Source organism: Aethalodelphis obliquidens, unplaced genomic scaffold (assembly GCF_003676395.1).
Source record: "Aethalodelphis obliquidens isolate GAN/ISIS:26980383/991018 unplaced genomic scaffold, ASM367639v1 scaffold22, whole genome shotgun sequence".
Lineage (NCBI taxonomy): Eukaryota > Metazoa > Chordata > Mammalia > Artiodactyla > Delphinidae > Aethalodelphis > Aethalodelphis obliquidens.
Window position 1 is genome coordinate 15,275,894 of NW_020837966.1, and position 23,050 is coordinate 15,298,943.

Sequence of the window (23,050 nt, forward strand, 5' to 3'; positions counted from 1 at the left end):
TACTGGATGGATTCCCATTATCTCAGTCAGCCCTGAACCTGACACACAGTAGGTCATCAAGAAGTCTCTGTTGACTCCTCACTGGATGGGGAATACCAAGCTGTGTCCACTAGGAAGAGGAAGCTAGGGTGATGGTGGGGCTCTAATTTCTGTCCTCTTATCTTACCTAAGATATCTTGCATTGTTTGATAAACTGACGCACCTTTCAACAGGCAGTGTTTTAAGGTTATACTTGGAGATAAAGATGGAATGATAGAATTTATTCTTTCAGTAACACATCTTTTCATGTTTCTTAGCTTTTGTATTTTTTACTTTTGCTTCTTTCACTCTTCTCATTTGAATATCAAACACCTCTTCTTTGGAATTTGCTTAACACTGTCGGCATTTGGATTAGCTATTTGGAAGTTCAGCTTCATGAAGAAGCTCCATTTATAAATCACAGATTATAAAACACAGAAAAATATCAGAAGTCATCTAAATACAGTATGAATTGGACATTTCCCTGCCCGCCTGCTGGCCAAATGCCAGTATTCTTGGATCATATTGACACAGTGAAGATTCTAAGTCGCTTATGTCTCCTTCTCAGAGAAATGTACTGCTTGGGATTAAAGAACAAGTAAAATCTAGAAGGTCATGGGTTAAAGCTCCAAATGGATTTTCTGTTCACTGTTTACGATCCTAAGGCCTCTGAGCAGACACCTAAATGTCTGCTCAAAAATATTTTAGTGGAGTTCTAATTGAGAAAAAGGGATGTGTCCAGAATGTTTACAGATAATGGCTAATGAAAGAACTCACAGATAAGCTAGAAGAAAAATAATTAACTAGGATTTGTGCCAGTTGCCCATTGGGAATGCTAACTAATATGTGTGTTCGAAATGCTCTGTTTCATTAAGACCTCAAAGGTGGTAAAAGAGCATCCCAGGACAGGGTCCTGGATATGTAGATAAAATATCTATCCATGTTCACAAAGGATCTCTAATTGCAAGAGAGTTGCCATCCAAATTATTAAAGTTGCAGTGTAAACTATTCAAATGAAAAGAACCTTTTTTTAGGTCCATAATAGAGCAAGCAACATTGCTTAGACAACTTTGGCAAAGCAGTAGTGAGTAAAGGACAAAGGAAAGGAGGGCAGCTCCAACGGATATAGATGTTGGATTACATTGATTTTCTTTTTTTGTTGTATAAAAGTCTGTTTTGTACCACAAAGCTTTTCATGATTGTTACTATTCCATTTGTTAACTATATTGTACCCTGTTTTAGCAAACCTGATTTACAAAGTTCACATACATCTTGAAAAAGATTTTAAATACTAGGCTTCTTTAAATTATCTTCTAAATAACAAGAAGCCTTTAAAACACTGCCAATTACTAATATTGCTAGTAAAACTCACAGTCAGGGAGACCAGCTAACAACATGAGAAGATGATTATCATGTAATATTGGACTAATAAAAGAAGGCCATCAAAAGGAAGGACATCCTAATTATAACCTTATAAAGAAGATACGCATAGATAATGCTGGAAGGAAATTTAACAAACTGTAACAGCAGTTGTGTGATGGGAATAAAGTTAGGGGTAATATTTTTAATCTTATACTTTTAAGTAGGAAAGGTAAATTTATAAAAGTGAAAAATGATCAATTTTTTAAATGTAAAGAAAACTTCATTTGCATAAAGCAAAGGGACCTAACTAGGTAAGGAAATCATTGTTAACTGAAAAGTGAAAACTAAATTAAAATGTTCTCAAGGTTTATTTACTTAATCCATAGGTATAAAGCTACTATGTCTCAAAAGCCATTAGTGACCCATTTCAAAGGTTCTCATAATCAAAACACTTCCCTTTAGGAAACATATAAATGCAAATTATGAGAAGAAAAGTTTTTTTTTTTACTTTACATTAGGGGTTCCGGAATGTCCTTTCTTAAAAAAGATAAAATGGAGTCTCTAGCATATGGTTCTGAAGAGCTGTCCATAATTATCCAAAACTTTATAAAGGCAATTCTCATTATTCAGAGCAGTTATGGTCTATAAAGTTGCAATAAACATTGAATTAGTGAATACTGATCCATCGCCCCTAAGGGAAATACAGGGTTAGGTTCCTGAGAGCCCTTGGTCACATTTTTGTCAACCTATCAGTACATAATCTTGTTTTCTGTGTGTTTGTTTCTGTTTCAGTGTATCTTATTTAATATACACTGTGGATTCATTAACACTGAAATTGTGACCAATAGCATTGTAAATCATGCCTCAAGAAAGCTTATCTAACATGTATTTTCTCTGTGAGGCACTTCACACTAGACAGTACTTTAGCACTACATGTGGGTCCATTTTAAACAGCAAAATAACACACCAAAAAGGACAAAAACATGAAAAATGGGGCACTGAATAGATCATGAAAATGAAACTCGTTTACTGTAAGAGAGCTGAAACATGAAAGGAGAATCTTGCCTTGATTGACATTCACTGAGAACAGCATGTCAGATAAGTAAAATTTTTCAACACTGTGTGTACTTTTGCAAATGACCGTGAAAGCACTGTAAGTATTGATTTTGGGGTCACAAATAAATTTTAGAGCATAGACAAATTTGTAAATATCGAACTTGCAAATAGTGGGAATCAACTGTACTAAGAAGCCTGGTTGAAAAAATGCATATTAGGTTACAATGAAATTCCTTCAATACTTTGAAAAAAATTCCTTCAATACCTTGCAAATAACTAAGAATCTTATCAATAACTAAAGAACCATGCCATTTTAATCACAACATCCATCTCGCTTTAAGTCACATTTGGAGGGGTGGGGAATACAATGTTTCCACTTGAAACTGGACCTTAAATGGTGATTCATGAAGCAACAAATTTTAAAAGTCTTACTAAAAGTTTTATGAGAAACTAAGTAAATAATAGCAAAAAATAGTAACATGCATTAAGTGGTCTCACTTTACCTAACAATATTTCAGGTGGACATAGATATAATGGCATAATAAAATTTTATATAGACCAATTCAAAGACAAGAGACAGGATGGAAAAAAAAGAGTGACAACATATATAAAAGAGCCCATTCCCTTGATTTCCAAAACACACACACACACACACACACACACACACACACACACACACACCTGTATTTTAAAGCTCTGTTAAAAACAGTGACATAAAAATGGAAAATTGGTCAAAAGATATTAATAGGCAGGTCATAACAGAAGTAATCAAAAATGCTCAATAAAAGAAAAATAAGATGTTACCTCTCATGATAGTAAAGAGTCAGAGTAATGATGGTCAGAATGTAGGAAAACTTATTTGATGAAAACCCTCTATGTTCCTTCAACTAGTATTGAAATAATTTGGCAGTAAGTGTAAAAAACTTAACCTCTGCATACATTTTTACCCTCTTGCTTCTCAACGTCATCTATGTAAATAATCTGACCTGTCTGTAAAGTTATGAAAACAAGGAGGTCCACAGGAGCATTATTTTTAGTCGGAAACACCCTGAATACCAAATAACAGAGGACTGGTTAAGTAAACATATATCTATAAAAGTGATACTATTTAGCCACTGAGGATGCTGTAGAGTACTACAAAAAGACAGACAGTACTACATACAAAGTGAAAAAAGCAGACTATATAATAGTGTCAGTTATATTGATACTAGTTTTGTCAAAAATGCTATACTATATTATTCATTAAAAAGTCTACGTACATGTAATTTAATGTATTTTTGTACTTTTCTGTTTTATGTTTCCCTAATCTAATAATTAGGGGAAAAGGGATGCTGCTTAATAAAATACCCTAAAACAAAGACAGAACACTATGTAGAAAGCCACTGTGAGTCAAGCCAATTTCTTCAGCAAGCCCATATGGACATGTTGCTCATTTAGGAATGAGACAGTCACTCCTAATTCTCTGACAGTGGGTGGGGGCAGCATGGAGGGAAGAAGAAAGAGGATTCAGTGTCTTCAATCTCCTGAATCCACTGGGGCTCATCCCACCAGACTACAGTTCACCTCTGCAGAGCAGAAGAATCAGAGGTCTTCACAGTTCAAAGGTTTTTAACCTTGTTCTCCAGAATAATTTTACTAAGTTCACTCTCCACATCCAGTGATTCCTCTACCAGCCAATTTGGATTCTAAAACAATACCTCAAAAATAATAATAGTAAAACTGCCTTGATCACTCTACCATTATAAGATGATTCTTAAGATTCAGAGATGCTTGACATTAATCCTGGTCATTATTTGATCAACTTGTTAGGAAATACACTATTTTCTAATTGCTGAGTTCAACTACTTGTTTTCTCAATGCAATAACATTAAGAAGAAAAAAAAATCCTAACTCTCGTAATAAGTATATATTATTTCCAACCTATATGATATTACAATTTGATTAGTGGTCCATTTCTCTTTAACAATCTACAAAGACCTCTCCATACAGGATTCATAATGAATTACTGAGCATGCTGGGACTAATCATAAAATTTGCTATAATATCCCAAAGTTTGTTAAATTCTTTAAATCACTTACCACAAAACAAAGTAAGGCATATTAAAATCTGAATTTTTAGAAGCAGAGCAAAGCGTACAAATATTATTTTTTATTTCTTTCTGAGACTATGTCAGCAAGGAGCATGAAAAGAGATTTAGAGTGTCCCATTAGAGATGCTCTGCAAATGCGGTAGCTATCAGACACACTGATCATGTGTGAGATACGGAAAGAGCCAATACTGTAAGAGCCAGGGCCTGGCTCTTACAGTATTGGCAAGTAAGTTGGGCATAGAGAGCCTGACAGTCTTGGAAATTTGGGATGAATGGACATCAGGAAAAGAAATGCAAAATCATCATTTATGAATTCATGACAGTAGGAAAACCACTGCGAAAAGAAATGAGCCTAGGGAGGATGGTGTTCCACTCTCCAGTGTATATACAGTGGTTACCCTAAATGAGAGGCTATCCTAAGGGGAAGGGGAAACCAAATGACAGGTTGCAAATCAAGAAGCACAAAAACATTTTTATTCTTTTCAGACTAGGCTATCAGGTAGATGATCAGCCTAAAGAATGGCTGCTTTTCGACTCCATATGAAAGTAAAATGTGTTTTCAAACTGGCCTGTAAGAATGGAGATGCAGGGTAATCATTTCAAAAATATCGCTCATATTTAAAATATATTGGACATTATATTCGAAAATGAATCCCTAAAGAGTTCTATTAACCCCCAAAATAAATATTCCCTTGCAGATAAGGCGTTTCAGCAAATACATGTGGCATATAATAAAACAAGTTTTTCTTCATGCCTCTGATATAAGCATGTATATAAGAGAAAAAGAGGATACTGTTTTGTTTTTCAATATATGATAATCAACAATACATGAGGCACTTAGTATGTATTAATTCTAAAACGTATTTATTACAACTTAAGGCCTTTGCATAAACTCTTTATCAAAAATACAGCGTGCAGTTTTATGTCCCTGGCCTCAAACTCTAAAGACTTTTCAAGCACTTACCACAGAGCTAAAACAGCTGGCCTCTCCTCAAAGTTATACCAAATTATATTTTGTGGTTCTCCCAAACATGAATCTAATCCTCCCTTTATTAAACTGTGTTTTCTTGGTTGTCTGAAGGGAGAATCACTGCAAGCTACTGAATTGCTTACACATTTCATCAATTTCAAAACAACCCAGGCAGTAACACTGGTGACAATGAACTGTTTCAGACAGCTCCCATTTCTGTAGACGACCATTTATTCCCCAACTGTTTCAGTAATTCTAAATCTAAGCCTTTAAAATGATAATCAAAATGAACACTCAAAAAAAAAAAACAAACAGCACAAACTAAAATTTTCATCATGCTTTAGAAAGGTTTGCCAAGTACTTCCACATATATCTTAGATGATAATAAAACAATGCTTTGGGGTATTATTTTCAGGTCTACTTTATACATGAGGTGACAGAAGTTGAAAGAGTATATTCAAGTAGCTAATAAACACATGAGGGAAAGGCATTAAACCACAATAAGATACTACCTCACACCTACCAGAATGACTAAAATGCTGATGAGGGTGTGGAGAAATTGGACTTCCCACACACGCCTATGAGAATGTAAATTGCCACATCTAGAGAACTGTTTGGCAGTATCGATTTAAGCTGAGTATATGCATACGCTACTACCCAGAAATTCTAGTTCCAAGTATCAAAAATATGCTCCAAACGACATGTATGAGAATGTTCACAGCAACATTATTCATAAGAGTCAAACATAAGAAGCACACAAATGTCTATCAATAGAAGAATGACAGAAAAGTTCTTGCAGAGTCATACCATAGAATACTATACAGCAATAATCATAAGTGGACCACTGCTACATAAAATATGAGTGAATCTGAGAAATAAAAGTGAAGAATGGCAAATACAAAAGTGTATACAATGTATGATTCCATTTGTATTATGCTCAAAACCAGGCAAAACAAATCTTTGATATTAGAAGTTAGGAGAGTGTTACCTTTGGGAAGAAAGCAGGGTAGGGGGAGGATAGTGGGGAGGCATAAGGGGCTATTGGGATGGTGACTGTCTTAGTCCATTCAGGCTGCTATAACAAACTACCATAGACTGTGTGGTTTAAACAACAAACAGTTATTTCTCACAATTCTGGAGGCTGGCAAGTCCAAGATCAAGGCACCAGCAGATTCAGTGGCCACTTACTGGTATACAGGTAGCCAACTTCCACCTACGTACTCACACTGTGGAAGAGGTGGGAGAGCCCTCTGGGGTTTCTTTTATAAGGGCACTAATCCCATTCATGAGGGCTCTAGCCTCATGATCTAATTCCCTCCCAAAGGCCCTACCTCCTCATATCATCACATTGTGGGGTAGGATTTCAACATATAAATTATGAGAAAACACACACATTCAGGCCATGACGCTGGCCAGGTCCTATTTCTTGATGTGGTCAGAGGTTCCACAGGTATATTCATTTTGTCATAATTCATCGAACTATATACTTAAGATTTGTATAGTGTCCTCTATGTAAGTTATACTTTTAATAAAAGTTTATTAAATTTTTAGATTGTACTGTCATATGAAATTATTGCCCCTTTAAATTGGAAATGTGTGTATCTCATTTCATGCAATAAAGTAACCCTCTGAAGTAATAAGTACTGTTACTATCTCCATTTTATAAAAGAGGAAGCCAAGACACAAACAAGTTAAATGACATGCCCAAGGTCCCACAGCCAATACGTGTTAAAGACACGACTGCAACACAGGCTGCGTGGCACCAGAGCCCCCCAAGAATCCCTTCCTTCTTAAACGAGTATTTGGTGCTTATAGAGCACATTTCTTGCTAGACATTTAAAGGGCTTTGAAAATTTGACTCTAAGTTGGATCTAAACCAGGAAGCACAGTCAAATCAAGCGAAGTGACTTCACTAATGCCAATCATATGCTACTGCTTTTCAAAATCAGGCCTCCCGAGGGCAACAAATTTGCTTAACTTCGGACAATACAGTCGAGGTTACTGTTGAGATTCATATCAACCATCTTTTTCTTTAATTCATTTATGCAAGACGTTTTACATACTCCAGATGTTGTTGCACTCATTTTCTACACCTTTGGAATTCTAAATTTAAAATTAGAAACAAAAGCCAAAGCACCAATCAGGAAAACAAAAACGTAAGGCTAACATTCTTGATAGTGTTTCTCCTTTAAATGTGTTCAAATTCTTTATAGATTACCACAAAATCCTACTTCTATTTTTTATGTTATATCAATTTTACTCCCTGTGATTTTAGGAACACTAATGTTTAGAATCCTGGAAGTTAAAATGATGAGGGTGAGATCATATCTATTCTACCACCAGCAGAACAAACTCTATTACCTTTCTCTCATCTCAAGCCCAGGTGGCAAATAAGAGAAGTATAAAATATTTAATGATACACTTCATGGGAATCCAGTTTAGAAAGCTATCCAGTAAACACTCTTGTTTTAGACAGTTTGGCAGAGGAACTTCACTTCATATATATTACAAATAAGGAACAGATCAGTTATAAAGGTACGTGTGTTAGGTCCCAATGAAAGTCAGCATTTGGGCTAATGGTCAAGTGAAAGAAACACAAGTCTCAGCTCCATGGCTGACATTAGGAGTGGAAACATATGCCAATCCATAATATTTTTCTTGAATGTTGATGCCTATTACTTGATCAATAGAATTAGCTTGTACATATAACAAACAAGTAGTTGTTAGTATCAGCTGATTTAAGTTTAACAACAACAGGCCTTTTGTAATTTTGAGTTTCAGTGTATTCAACTGACTAATCCTTATATCTAACAAGAAAATCAATACCTTTGAAATAATTAGCTTTGGGCTCTCGGGAATCTCTACTTCTGGGCAAATGGATGGGGTTCTACTTGAAATAATTACTGCCAGAACTATAACCAGTTTCCTTGCAAGATGAAATCAATTCATCTATACTATTTTTTAGCCTCTGTTCTCTGAAATCTGTGACACAGTGCCAGGATTGAAAATACCCATTACATTTCTATGCTTTTTAACGGGCTTTGAAATTTCAAGATTTGGAAAATGTACTGTGAGATGAGCCAAGCATGCATTTTCCTGATATAGCATGAGAAAAATAAAATAACTCCCACATACTTTTATCTATACAAGATGACAGTCAAATCTCAAAAAAGTTTAAATACTCCAAGCATTTGAAAATATTCTATAGGGTAAAGTCAACGTTTTTGAAGAGACTGTTTTTTTTCAAAAACAAAAATAAAAAAAGCTCTCCAAGTGATTTTTCATTCCCTTCCTGTACTTTTATGAAATTAAAATTCAGGATCAGCCCCTAAGAAAAGATATTCCAAAGAAAATGCAATGATTGTCCTGTTAGATTTAATCCTTTGTTGGTTCTCTTTAATTCTCAGCACTGAGTTTCACTAAATGTACAGTATTTCATTACAGTTGCCTATCCTCTGGGTACTTTGTAGTTCAAGCAGTTTAAAGAGCTGTGTATTACGTCCATGGTATTTACAGATTTCAAATGGTTTGAAAATCCCTGGGATAAAAATTATTCTTCCCTTAGAAGGGAGTATGAAGGAGGGATAAATGAATTAATAAATGATTACAGAGCCTCTGATAATATTCCTACTTAACCAATGAAAACGAGGTGCTTCTGTAAACAGAAAAATCAACTGCAGACACTTCACGGCTGGGTGACTTTGGACTTCAGTGACTTTGCTATTCCTGAACAACCCTAGAGCAATGAAGATAAGTTGCTAATATTGTTTAACAATTTTACATGTGTGTATGTGAATCAGAAGGAAAAGACAGCAAAAACGTAAGGTTACCAACTAAGTCATAATGAAAACAGACAAGCATACCACTAACCTAAGACAAAAAAACTGCATGCACATGAGACCCAAAATGCCAGTCTATTTATGAGTGGGAAGCTTCCATATTAAGTTCAGACAACATTTCTTTAAAAAGAATCTGATATTGTTTTCATTCATGATTTTCTTAGTGATGGTTCAGATTTCCCATGTCTTCAGATATGTCAGGAACCAAGAGAATGTGTCACATATTAACAATATTAAGATAATGATTCTCAAATAAAATTTACAATCATATGGTTGTGCTATATACACTACCCCAAAGAATTGTGAAGAGAATTAAATGACATATATCAGAAATTCAAAAAATATTAGTCTTTTCAATATAATAATATCCACCTAAATCGTGTTATCATAGACAACTGAATACCTACAATGGAAACAAACCATACTGGTATTTAAATTGATTAAATATTTACTGAATACCTTCTATGCACCTAGCATGAGTATGATAGCTACATTCTAGTTAAGAAGATGCCCATGAAACAACATTATATGCTACTTAGAGCATATGTTACGAACTGTAATGTCTGTAATTGTCAGAGATGAAAATTGAAAAGTATATAGAAGGAGGTGGGGTCATTATTTTCCAGTAATATATAATATTATAAGCCTGTAACTTTCTTCTGTCTTAATCTTATAATATCTTCAGCATCTTTATGAAAGGAATCTGAGACTCAGTCCTCTCTAAGTCACATAAGCATAGAACTAGTCGCTTCACTGTGAAGGACCCAAAAAATATTTCATGCCAACCAATGTTTCATTATTTGCACTACACTTTTTAAAAAAATTTCCTTCTACCTCCCAGAACTTTGTAAGCACATACCCTGAAATAAAATCCTAGGGGCACTTATAAACCTTTCACCCAGATGATTTAAACCATCATGCATTCCAATGAGATATAAGGCAGGATTTGCACCTGGGGCTGCAAAGTACATGGGTTGGCTTATTAACCCTTAGCAGCAGGAACAAGGTAGATGTTGATGATGAGAAATCATTACACCATGCAATCTCCCCTACAAAGAGAGAGGTTACCTTAGGATCAGCTGTGAGTAATTTGAACGCTTGATACACTTGAGATTCCTTTACACCACCACCAAGATCCAAGAAGTTGGCTGGCTTCCCACCATTCAGGAAAATGATGTCACAGGTAGCCATGGCGAGTCCAGCACCATTCACTGTGAAATGCAAATGGCACACAAGACAGGATAAATTTAACAACATGAAAGGGTGCATAAATTTTGTCCCTCCCCCATATTGCTAAAAGAGAGCCCTGACTTTACTAGGCCAATTTCCACCCTGCTTGGAATTCTATTCAGCCAGATAAATTCATAGACTTTAAGAATAATCAGGACTGTTGGGCTTCCCTGGTGGCGCAGTGGTTGAGAGTCCGCCTGCCGATGCAGGGGACATGGGTTTGTGCCCCGGTCCGGGAAGATCCCACATGCCACGGAGCGCCTGGGCCCGTGAGCCACGGCCGCTGAGCCTGCGCGTCCGGAGCCTGTGCTCTGCAATGGGAGAGGCCACGACAGTATGAGGCTCACGTACCCACCCCCCCCAAAAAAAAAGAATAATCAGGAAATGTGCATACAAAGAATAAACAAAAAAGACCTGGGAATGGGAAGAAGAATTTATTGAGAAGTTAAATCAATCTGGGAAACACAAAGAAGGGAAGAGCTTAAGTAAGTAATAAATTTGGACTATTAGTAGAGGAAGGAGTTTTAGGTTCTGGAAAGTACGGAGTTTAAGAGAACTGCAAAAGAGAGGAAAAAGGATATGAAAAGTTGCTAGAGCTTATGAATTACATTCTTTTTAATATTCTTTAAGAGATTTGAGTAAAGAATGTGATTCTTTCAATTTTTTGCTTGCTGAGAATATGCTCCTTTGAATGTGGCATCCCTCTGGGGTTGAACCACAGGGATCCCAACTTCAATAGGACTCCACACTATTTTACACTTAGCGCAACCATGCAAGTTTATGTGTTCTCTGAGAAACTTAGAAAGCAAATGAACAAATTACAGCATTAAAACAACATTCCTAACCCCCATTCCTGTTTCAAATTAATATAAGAAATGCTCACTAGCAACCTGATCATTAAAACTAGAACCAATATGTTGCCAACATCCCAGTAGCTTTTCTTAAGAAACCAAGGAAAGAGTTTTAACACAAAAATTTTTATTTTCCAGAGCGAAGTTTTATTGATCAACTGCACTTCCTTTGCTTCTTAAGCTTAATTATAGGAAATTGCTTTCCTTAGGTTAGAAAATGCCAAAAAAGTGCTGAACACAGCAGAAACTCTCCAGGTAAAGTAGCTTTCACTTTTTCTGACCCCTGAATTCCTCAGGTAAGCCTATGAACTGTGACTAATTTAATTAAGTCTGGGACAACTAAAATAAAAGTCATTTATATATGATCTTAAAACCATGTGAAATGTGTTCATTGTAGCTTTTGAGACTGCTACCTTGGCCAAATCATGCACACTCCTATAGAGGCTACAAAGAATATGTATTTAATTTGCTCTAAACACACCATTCTATGTTTCCCCTTTCTAAACGCCTACAAATATTGAGAGCATATTAACTTATCAAGATCAGAATGATGTGAGCGACCTGGTACATTAGAGTTTTTGCTCCAAAACAAAGCAAGAGCCTTTGGTATCACTTGTAATTGGGTGTCATTTTCTATTGTATTGAACAGCAAACTACTGGATGAGGTCTGTTCAGTTCTGAATATAATGATACTGCTGGTTTAATGAGCTACAAATCTTTTTTATTTTAATTCCATTGAGATTAAGACCTCGGTTTCAAGTGCAGTGAATTGCTTCCACCAGAAACAGAGAAGTATATAAATCTCAGTACCATACGCTATGGACAATGCAGAAATTGTACTGCCTCTCTAGACCCATTCTTATCTCTGCTAATAAGCCAGTTTTACAAATTTAGATGACTATGATAAAATCAACTGTCTTATTAATAAACTGACATAATGGAGTAAACATTTTATCATTTGGTTTTCACAGCACCTGAAACTTTAGTATAATGATTAAAGTATTCATTCTCTTCTACTTCCTCTAAGAAAGCAATTTACCTTAAACCAAGATTTCAGAATAATTCCTAGCATATTAACATTGACTAGAGTAGCAGAAGTTCTGACCTTTACTAATCAAAGTTTAACTGAAATACTTTAATGTTGTGGTCCTCAACTGGGGTGACTGTGCTTACCAAAAGGTAATGTCTGGAGACATTTCTGGTTGTCACAACTGGTGACAATGCAGCACAGGAAAGCGCCCCACAGTCAAGAATTATCCAACCCAACATGTTCATAGTGCCAGAAGTGAGAAACCCTGCTTTAAACTGGTGACCACCAGCCAAAATGAACTTTGGGAAGAAATTTTGGGTTGTTTCTTAAGAGTGTTTGGCTACAAAAATCTCATATGTTTACTTGCTATTGGGAAATAACATTTCAGAAACCAAGGGGCCCTAAATTCTGCAAAATCAAAAACAAATCATTCTTTTGACATAACTGCTTTCTTACCAAAGCAGGCAATGTTCCCGTCCAGTCCTATGTATTTTAGGTCGTATTTGGCAGCTTCATTTTCAATGGGTTCATTCTCTGATTTGTCGTCCATAGCAAATATGTCCTTTTGTCGGAATTCTGCATTGTCATCAAAGTTTATCTTGGCATCAAAACAGACAACTAATAAAGAAAAAAGAAACATACCTAAATATCTCCTAAGGATCTATAAATTAAGTTCTTCAGGCTGACAAGTGCAGGAGAAAGAAAGTCAAATATTGTTATTTTTTCTCATGCTTCAGGCAGGAGAAGCTGTTATGGCTTTCTTGACCTTTAAACTTTAAGGCTACTAAGACAAATATGACATGGTCCCTGTTTTCAAGGGATTTACATCCTAATAAAAAGCAAAATAATTTATATCTGTTGGTTTCTATAAAATAACAATGTAAGTTGCCATTACTCATTAAAAGCTACAGACTGGCATAGCTACATACAGATTTGATTTGCAATTTTTATTACAGTTCTTATTTTTAGTATTTAACCTTTCACTTCAATGCAAGGAGAGACTAGACAATAACGCTTAATGCTGTCCCCCTATGCCCTTCTTTTGATGCTGCAAAGTGAAGTTTTTATTTAATCAGTATCCTCACTAATATGTCTAGAAGATATAGTGGAAAGAACACCAGGCCAGAATGAATAGATTTTTTAAATTATTTGATCCTTAACTAAATCTGTAATTTTGATAAAAATAACCTACTTTCTTTCTGGACCTCAGTTTTCTTATTTGAAAAATGGAAACAACAATCCCTAGACTGCTGATACACTTACTCTGGGGTCTGCTAAAACTAGACCATCATCTTGATGTGAGCAGAACCATCTTATGACTCTTGTGATTCAAGATACAAAACATTAAGAGACCAAGACTAGTCAGTTACAATGGAATGCTGCCAGGCATTATTAGCACCACTGTCTCCACCCTCTGGTGCTGGCAGAAATCTCTAACTCTTTTTACTGGCTAGGAGCCCTGGACACAGTGAAACCCGCTCAGCGACAGGGAGGGACCACAGAGTTTTCCTTGATTTACAGATCTTCCACATGTACAATCAGGTAGCGACTGCAGTGGGGATGGGTGGTGTGCTTGGTGTCTTGGATCTGATCTCTTTTATTAGATCCCTTAGAGTAGAAAGTAATTGTCTACGATGACGTTCCATCATAACCTTCTTTTACCCTGCCTGGGATATCGACAGGCAGGGATCTCTGACCATGAATTTAGGTATTACCCGTCCTCCTCCAGCATTGCTGATAGGCACCTAACTCTTGACAGGGAAAGAACCACCTTCATATATTTCACTCTAAAGTAATGACCATGGTCTGTTAGTCCCACTTGCTTCCTATGAAAAGAAAATATTGTTATATTGTAGCAACCTGGAGTTAAAGACCCCAGGTAGAGGGTTTTTCCAAGGGTCTCTCTACCACAATAATTGAGCACTTTGGTACAAATCTATGCAGAATTATCATATTAACATCTAAGAATTCTCAGCATAAATAAAAGTCCAAACCACAAATTACTTAAAGTAACACTGACTGACAAGGGAGAATCTTAAATGGAATTTAATGTCTGCCTGAGTCCTTTGTGTTGCCACAAAATGTCCAACCCCTTTACCCACACATTGTGAATATACAGAGCAAATGAGTAATTACTTTCCAGAATACTGAAATCTTAAAGATGGAATCCTACATTACCAAAGGAATTGGCCAATGTTTTCTGCTTGCTACAGTAGCATTTTCTCAGCAATTAATGACTGGTATAAAAATCGATAGGAAAGCAACATCATTGTTGGCTTTCCATTGGGTTTACAAATATATATTAATTAATTTATTAGTAATTTTAGCTCCTCCATTACTCACTGGCAAGATTACTTGAAACCAACATGTTCAGAATGAATGGGCAAATGCTATCAAATTGACTTCCTAAGTGAAGAGTTTCAAATAAAAGAATTCTTGGTCAAGGTTAATAAACCAGTAAATCAAGATAGGTCCAGGCTGATCTTTGCCCCTTGCAAAGACTACAGTTACAAGCTACTTGAGAGAGAGCGTAATTAATGGATATGTATGCAGAAGGCAGTCCCAGCTAAATGCCTGCAAAGTCAGATTTTCAAAAGACTCTTTTTCTTGTAATATGATATGTATGCCAAGTACATAAATGAGTTCACTATTTGGGGACCACCCTGAGAGAACTTTAGAGTTAACCTAGGACCTAAAGATAGTGACTGTGGGATGATAGGGTTATCTATAGGTAGGAAAAAAGGTGTATCTACTATGGTCCCTTGCCAACTGTTCTCCCTCCGTAGAGAAAATTAAACAACATAATTAGGTCAATGTATGTATGTCCAAGTGCTTTTAGAAATTAAAAACACTACATAAATAGGAAGTAAGTAAGGCAACTGTAAGGAGTAATGAAAAATATCCAAAACTGAATTGCCACCATTAATGCCTAAATCTTTTGGGGGGAGGGTGGCGCTAGAGGGGGGGATAAAGCATTTTAAGGAGGTACCTGGATTGTGTTAGACACATATTTGTTAAACCTGCTCAATATTTTTAAAATGGTCCCAAACATACAAAGTGCTTTCCTGCCTTACAATCTCAGTTCATAATGTTATGAAAGTTTTCCCTTGAACTTGACCATTTAACGCAGACTCTGGCATCAAAAACACCTGGGCATGAATTATAACTCTCACACTTCCTAACCAGGGGTCCATCGTGTCTCTTAAGCCCAGTGGCCTTGTCGTCAAATGGAGACCAGAGTATTTTCTACTGCACTGTATTGAAGGAAAGGGAGGATGCATGCAAAGCACTGAGCCTCACTGACAGCTGCCACTCACTGGTTATTTTTATTATTACCAATGCCATCCTCTACATGCACAGTGCTTTCTTAGGGCTTCAGAAATACGATAGGTCCTTATGGCCCAGGCTACTGGATTCTCTTCTCTTCCTATCACTAAAAATGACCTGTACTTTGTCCCATTCCCTTATAATCCTAGAATTCTGTTTAGAGTACATCTAAACTAATGCCTACTGGAGTTTACACATGTACAGGTTACCTATGGTTTTCAATAAAAATACGATCTTCTGAATACATCAGAATTTTCCCACAGGAAGGATTTTAATGGTTGGCATTTCAGGCTTTGGAACTGACAGAGAAGGAGATTTTGCCTAAAGGATGATGATGAAAGAGATGACTCTGGTGATCCTTGAATCACACCACACCGTTGCATAAGGCCAGGGAGGCTACAGATGGTCTAAAACAGCCCCAAGTGAGACTCTAAGTCAGGCAGTGGCAGAGTACAGCCCTTGGGCCAGCTCACTGCCTGTTTTTGTAAATGCGGTTTTACTGGAATTCAGTCACAACCATTCATTTACACACCTCTATGGTTGCTGTCCCAAAACAACAGCAGAGATGAGTGGCTGCAATAGAGACTAAATGGCCCCCAAACCCCAAAATATTTACTAACTGGCCCTTTACAGAAAAAGGTTGCCAATGCCAGCTAAGCCACAGTTCTCATCACATTTGTATCCTACTTTAACAACTGAAAAAATAGTCACAGGTATCATATTTGTACGAGTGAGGGAGAAACTTAGGAAAGTTCATCATACTAGTGTGAAAACAAAAAAGTATGACAAACAAAATAAACCAAAACTTCCAGCTTGCACAAAAGGAGTAGATCAATCCCTGAATACTGATTGACTCTTATATGCTAATTTCCCCCTGCAAGACCCCTCCAAGTACACTTTCAGAACTGGCGGGTTAAAAATGGATCGTCTAATTCAAAAAGAGTCACGTACCATAATGTCCACTGCAGCACTATTTACAATAGCCAGGACATGGAAGCAACCTAACTGTCCATCGACAGATGAATGGATAAAGAAGATGTGGCACACATATATAATGGAATATTATTTGGACATAAAAAGAAACGAAATTGAGTTATTTGTAGTGAGGTGGATGGACCTAGAGTCTGTCATACAGGGTGAAGTCAGTCAGAAAGAGAAAAACAAACACTGTATGCTAACACATATATATGGAATTAAAAAAAAAAGATTTTGATGATCCTAGGGGCAGGACAGGAATAAAGACACAGACATAGAGAATGGACTTGAGGACACGGCAAGGGGGAAGGGTAAGCTGGGACAAAGTGACAGAGCAGCATTGACATATATACACTACAACATGTGAAATGGATGGCTAGTGGGAAGCAGCTGCATAGCACAGGGAGATCAGCTCCGTGCTTTGTGACCACCTAGAGGGGTGGGATAGGGAGGGTGGGAGGGAGATTCAAGAGGGAGGGAATATGGGGATATACGTATACATATAGCTGATTCACTTTGTTATACAGCAGAAACTAACACAACATTGTAAAGCAATTATACTCCAATAAAGATGTAAAAAAAAAATGGATTGGCTATGTCAACAATAGCGCAATAAAATAAACTTCCTTGCTCAGACCTTGGCTTTTTCATTTAATAAGACAATAAACTATGGTAAAATGTATTTTTGGAGGTGCTGAGCTTGGTTCAGATATTAAACTTTTCAATGTCACATTAATGAAATCTCAATTCTATAGAAAATTCAACTCGAACAAAGGCCATTCTGTGTACAAAGTGGGTGAAAAAACACACCTATTAATATTTATAAAACAATTTTCACCATCAAAAGCATATTGTTATATGCTTGATAGATTATACAAATGAATTTTCCTTCTGAACAAATATCAAAGAAAGCTGCAGTACTTGTATTCATAGGGTGTTTTTGTTGTTTTGTTTAATGGTGTGAGATCCTGTGAGCTGCTAATTCAACAACCTCAATAACGAACTGAGAACGTGACTGGCAGTTAGCGGCCTCTGACCCTAGAGTTTTAACAGAAGAAAGTGCCACAGAATTAAACAAAAGAAAAATACATTTCAGAGGGGAGACTCACACATAAAAGAAACAAAAAAAAAACAGCAGGAAATAAGACTTGTCATAATTATTTTGGAAAATCATCTGTCTTCAAGTAATGTACTGAATTCGATTTGTGATAAATAAACATAACGTGCTACTGAAATGCACTTTACCAAGATGGCTTTAAAACGCTGATACTTCCAAATTAGTCCACTTTCCGTTAAATGTTAATTTCAAGAGTTGTATACTCTTGAGAACTTTTCTTTAGTTGCTGTGAAAAGAGAAAAATAGACACTAGGCGGGAGGGAGCTTCAGAGGAAGGTAGAGAACTGAGAATGTTCTTGAAAATAGTCTTGTGTATGAAGAGAGAAACACCCACCAACAACATGGGCACTTGCTAACACAGCGTGGTTATTTAGGGAAATTAATCTGAAGAAAGAAAGGAATTTGATGTGCCACTTAACTTTGGATCACCCAGCCTTAATTCTCTTGGAATCTTGGCCAGATAGTCAGTTTTAAATTGGGTTTAATTCCTTTAGCTCAGTGAATGGATTTCAGCTCCAACTGATGAAGATGGCTTAGAACAGGAATTCTTAACCTCAGGACTACTGACATATTGAGTGAGATCAGTTTCTTATGAGAGGGACAGCACTGTGCATTGTATAATGTTTAGTGGCATCTCTGGCATCTACCCACTAGAAGCAAGTAGCATCCTGCACCCTAAGTTGTGACAAGTAAAAAAGCATGTTAACTAGATTCATTGTGGTGACCATTTCACTAGATAGACATAGATATAAATCAAATCACTGTGTTGTATACTTGAAACCAGTATAATGTTGAATGTCAATTATATTTTAGTAAAAAAATGTGTCGAGACATTGCCAAACAGCCCCTGGGGAACGAAATGCCCACTCTCCCCAATGAGAAACATTGTTTTAAAGATACCAAAGAAACGAGTCTGTGTGCAGGCAGATCTGGCTGAGAGTGGGATGAAAAGAAATAAGATATAAAATCTCACAGTGGCCTACAAAACAAGTAAATGAAGATAGGTAAATAATTAAAAATTTTAAAAAAACCTTGCTTTTTACTTGGCTACAGGTTTAATGAATTAAATCTGGCACTGCAATTGGACAAGCAAGGAAAATAGTTCATTTCTATTTGTTTGCTTTCATTTCAATAAAAGTTGTCATTCTCATAGACATGTTTTAACTCAATGTCCCTTTTTCCTTTGCGAAACAGCCTTTTTCTCACCATGTGATTCCAGCTCAGTGAATGGTCTAGGTGTGCACATGTGACCCAAGCAGGGCCAATCAGCATCATCTGAAAGGACTGTTACTGTTGCTGGAGGAGAATGATGAAAACTGAGAGCCATCTTGGCTGACAGCTCCAGAGGCGCTGGCTGACAAAGATGCTGAGTTAGAGGCAAGCAGCACTGAGCAACCAGAGAATCCCTGATTACCTTCATACCTTAAGCCAGTCTACTCCTTAAACTTCTCTGTAACACAAGCAAAATAAGTACCCACCTCCCCAGGGGGCTTTTTAACAAAAACTAGGCTGATGTAGGTTTGTGTCACTGACAACCATAATCCTAACTAGTAGTCACTAAACTACATTACAGTCAGTAGTGCCAACTTATATTGTTTGAATCAGACTATTAATCACATTAGAAAAAACCGTTCTTGGGGTGTACCAAAAATTCCCCACTGGTGACCTAGCAGCGTAGATGTTATCAAGGCCAATGCTATTCTTTCTACCGTGTGTCATCTATTATGCATATATATGACCATTCACCTGGAATTTTTAAAAATGTTCCTCATCAAGCAATAGAAGACTGAAGAAATTCTTTTACAAAGAAATTGTGTAATGAATAAGTTTAAAACTTTTTAAAATAAAAAGTTTGGTGTAATGCCAAGCTTCTTAAACTTCTAAATTAAAAGAGTAATTGTTAAGTCAAGGTTTTAATGGGAAAGGTTATATGTTTTGCTATTACTGATCTAAAAGAAAAAATTTAAGTATTCTGATTATAAATATTGTCAATATTGCTAAGGTAGAAATGACTACTATTACAGCTCCTAAATAAAGGATTGCTTTAGGGAAATGTGACAATGATGAAGATCAATTTGTACATTTGGTCATTCATCAACGTTTCCTAATTGGGTTTAATTTGACTACTGCTCATTAGGAGTTATAAACCAACACACTTATTTAATTGTGATTATAATTCAATAGCTGAACTTTTATGGTACAATGAACAAATTAATAGCTGAAGATAATTTTGCTCTTAAAAATATCACATAAGACTTATGTTTCAATGAACTATATACATGGAATGTATTTTATGATTCCTTTGAAAAAGCTCAATAATTTTCCTTTCTCTTAATAATTAAAAAGAAAACTTCAGATTTTACGAGGTTTTACAAACACTCTCTAGGAAAAGGTTCTTGTAGCCCTGTTCCCTGCTGCCAGACCACAATCTGTGACCGACAACTTCCCAAAGGGATAAATGAAAATGACATTTTTATCCCACTTGATGGCTGAATTTTTTTTGTTAATATGAAATAACCAGGTTGCTTGTGCGTATTAGCTTGAAAAGCAATATATGACCTTTAAGAATTTAAACTCAACTTCCTCTCTTGGATTTAATTATCAGCCACTCAATGCAGCATGAATTTTAACTGATATTCCCCAACTGGAGACTACTTCTAGATCACTCTGATGAAAGCAAATTAACAGTTTAAGATGGCAAAAATAGAAAATAAGGCAGGTCACCGTAAGTTAGTCTGGCATATCAGAATCAACAGGCACACCAGACTCCAAAAGACAAGGGTTTGAATCCCAGCTCCAGTAACTAGCTGCCCATGGGGAGCCAAATTCATTCTTCAATCTTCTGTAAAATGGAGATAACAACTCCTAACTCTTCAGAGTTATGATAAACAATAAAAAAAGAAGACACATAAAAGTTTATCACCGTGCCTGATGTATGAGTTCCAGAAACAATTTTCTTCTCCTCTCTATATCAAATACTGATTATTTTACAGCCAAATGCAATTTTTCAAATATTTAAGCATAAAGGTAGTTCACTTATAAATGACCAACCACAGAATTTTATCTAGTGGTCACTTGTGTAAACCATGAAACCTATTAATTTCAATGGTTCCCTAAACATGAGCTCTTTGCCTGTCCTAATCTGAAATCTTTAAAAACAAAAAACAAAACGAAACAAAAAAATAGATAAAAATATAAAATCTATACCTTTCCTGGACTACTTCTATACTCCTTGAGAAGAATACATTTTATGAACGTCAGGGGCCAGCCTATTTTGTGTCTAACATTGGATGCTTACACCAATCACCTCATTTAGACAACTGCCCTACGAGACAGGTATCATTTTTACCCACTCTTTTGGATTTATGAACAAAAACAAACAAACAAACAAAAAACAACTGAGGCTTAGCCCACATATGTGGCTGGAACACAGCAATCCCAGGCCTCTCTGGGTTCCAAGGACATGGTATTTTAAATTTTCTGAGTCTGACTATACAATCTCTGAAATACACTAAAGAGAAAAAACTGTACCATCCACGCTGGTCTAGAACTTATTTGTATTTGCACATAATGGGTATTTATTAGTCCAATGGCAAATCCTTATTTACTGTCTGCTCACAACATGCTAAGCAGCAAACAAGACACTGGTGTTGAAAGATACTAAAAAAGACAAGGTTCATGAAATTTACATTATCACTATCCTATCCCCTTGATATTCCACCCCCCCACCATAAACACATGCACAGTTTCAAGCTTTTGCTATCAAATTAATAAGACCTTACTGAATACTTGCTGTATGCAAGACACGGTGCAAGGGTGGTAGGTGCTGAGATATAAGACAGTTATTGATACACTACAAGTACCCAATGGGAAGAAAAAACCTTCTCCACAAAAATGTCTCCTTCTCCCACCTGAAGGGAAAGCTGCTAACCAAGTAACAGGAAAGAGTTTGACAATGGGGCACTCGAGGCTTCACCATGATGACATAACTTCACCAGGAGGCACAAGGTGGAATTACATGCAGATTTAGGTAAACTAAAAAGCTTCAAACAGTTTCAGTTCCATAAAAGCAGGTGCATTCATTACACCCAAGTGCTGTGGCTCCTGATCCAACCTAACTGTAGCAGCAGTTAGGGGCATGAAAACTAGGGGGTGATGGTGGACGGATGTTTCTAAATAAAACAAGAAGTAACTTTCCTGGAGGCTTGGCATTTGGCTACAAACAGACTCAAGGGCTGAAATCTTTAACTGCATCATGGGAGCATTTGAAACTATGGCAGAAATTAAATTACTGAAGGAAATTAATGCAAGGCTGCTGCTACAGTCTTTTTGTACAATTTATAGTTTGCATAAATAATCACATTAATTTGTTTTCTCTTTTTTTTTTACCTTGTCCTTCTGGAGTTTCACCAAAGGGATTCACTTCCACCTGAGTAGCATCGATTTTCAGGAAGAGATTATACAGCTTCTTAATTTGATCTGCAGCCTAAATGTGATCAAGTGAAATGAAATTACATGAAAGCAGTAAAAAAAAACACATTTATTTTGCTGGACTAATGAAACCTTAAAAATAGCAAGTTATCTCTTTATTTTCATTTAGGTTTTCTGAAGGGAAAAACAGAAAAGCGTAATTATTTTAATTTATATTGCTATTCATTAGAAGGAATTGCTCACCTTTCCTCCAGACACCAGGAAATACCATTATCAAGAAAACAAAATATTTTCAGTATGGCCTAAAAACGTTCTTAATCTTTTTGAAAATTATCATGTCCCTATTAGGTGAGCTATAGCACCATATGAGCTACAATCATTAATACAAACAAGCTCCATTTAAGTAAAAGGTAAACATGATTTCGAGAGTTTATATTGACAAGGTTTTCCTTATTAGGCTGGAATAAAACTGTTATTATATTCATCAATCCAAACCTATAATCTGTGAAAAAACAATTACTGAGTGTCTAATGGAAATGGTTGCAAAACAGGAAGATGAAAGTCCCAAATGGTAAACTTTCTAAATAGCACAGTTCAAACTAAAAACCGTTTGTTCCAAAGGCATAAACCACAAAGAGCAAGAATATCCACAGTCTCCCTGGTGTTGTGTCCCTGACTTCATCTTTCTCACTCTGCTTGAAATTCACTCGCTCATTCATTCTTTTCAACCAACATTTATTAACTGCTCATGTCAC

The 23,050-nt window shown here is 36.3% G+C and overlaps 1 protein-coding gene across 6 annotated transcripts in view; it reads right to left on the bottom strand.

Moving 5' to 3' along the window:
- SUCLG2 (succinate-CoA ligase GDP-forming subunit beta) overlaps positions 1-23,050 on the bottom strand; it is a 337,465-nt gene that overhangs the window by 174,657 nt on the left and 139,758 nt on the right. For all 6 annotated transcript variants that reach the window (XM_027121350.1, XM_027121348.1, XM_027121346.1 and 3 more), the window contains 3 exons: positions 22,254-22,350; positions 12,902-13,063; positions 10,403-10,545 (listed from right to left, as the gene is read on the bottom strand). In XM_027121350.1, coding sequence (XP_026977151.1) covers positions 10,403-10,545; positions 12,902-13,063; positions 22,254-22,350 — 402 coding nt within the window. The remainder of the gene's footprint in view (positions 1-10,402; positions 10,546-12,901; positions 13,064-22,253; positions 22,351-23,050) is intronic.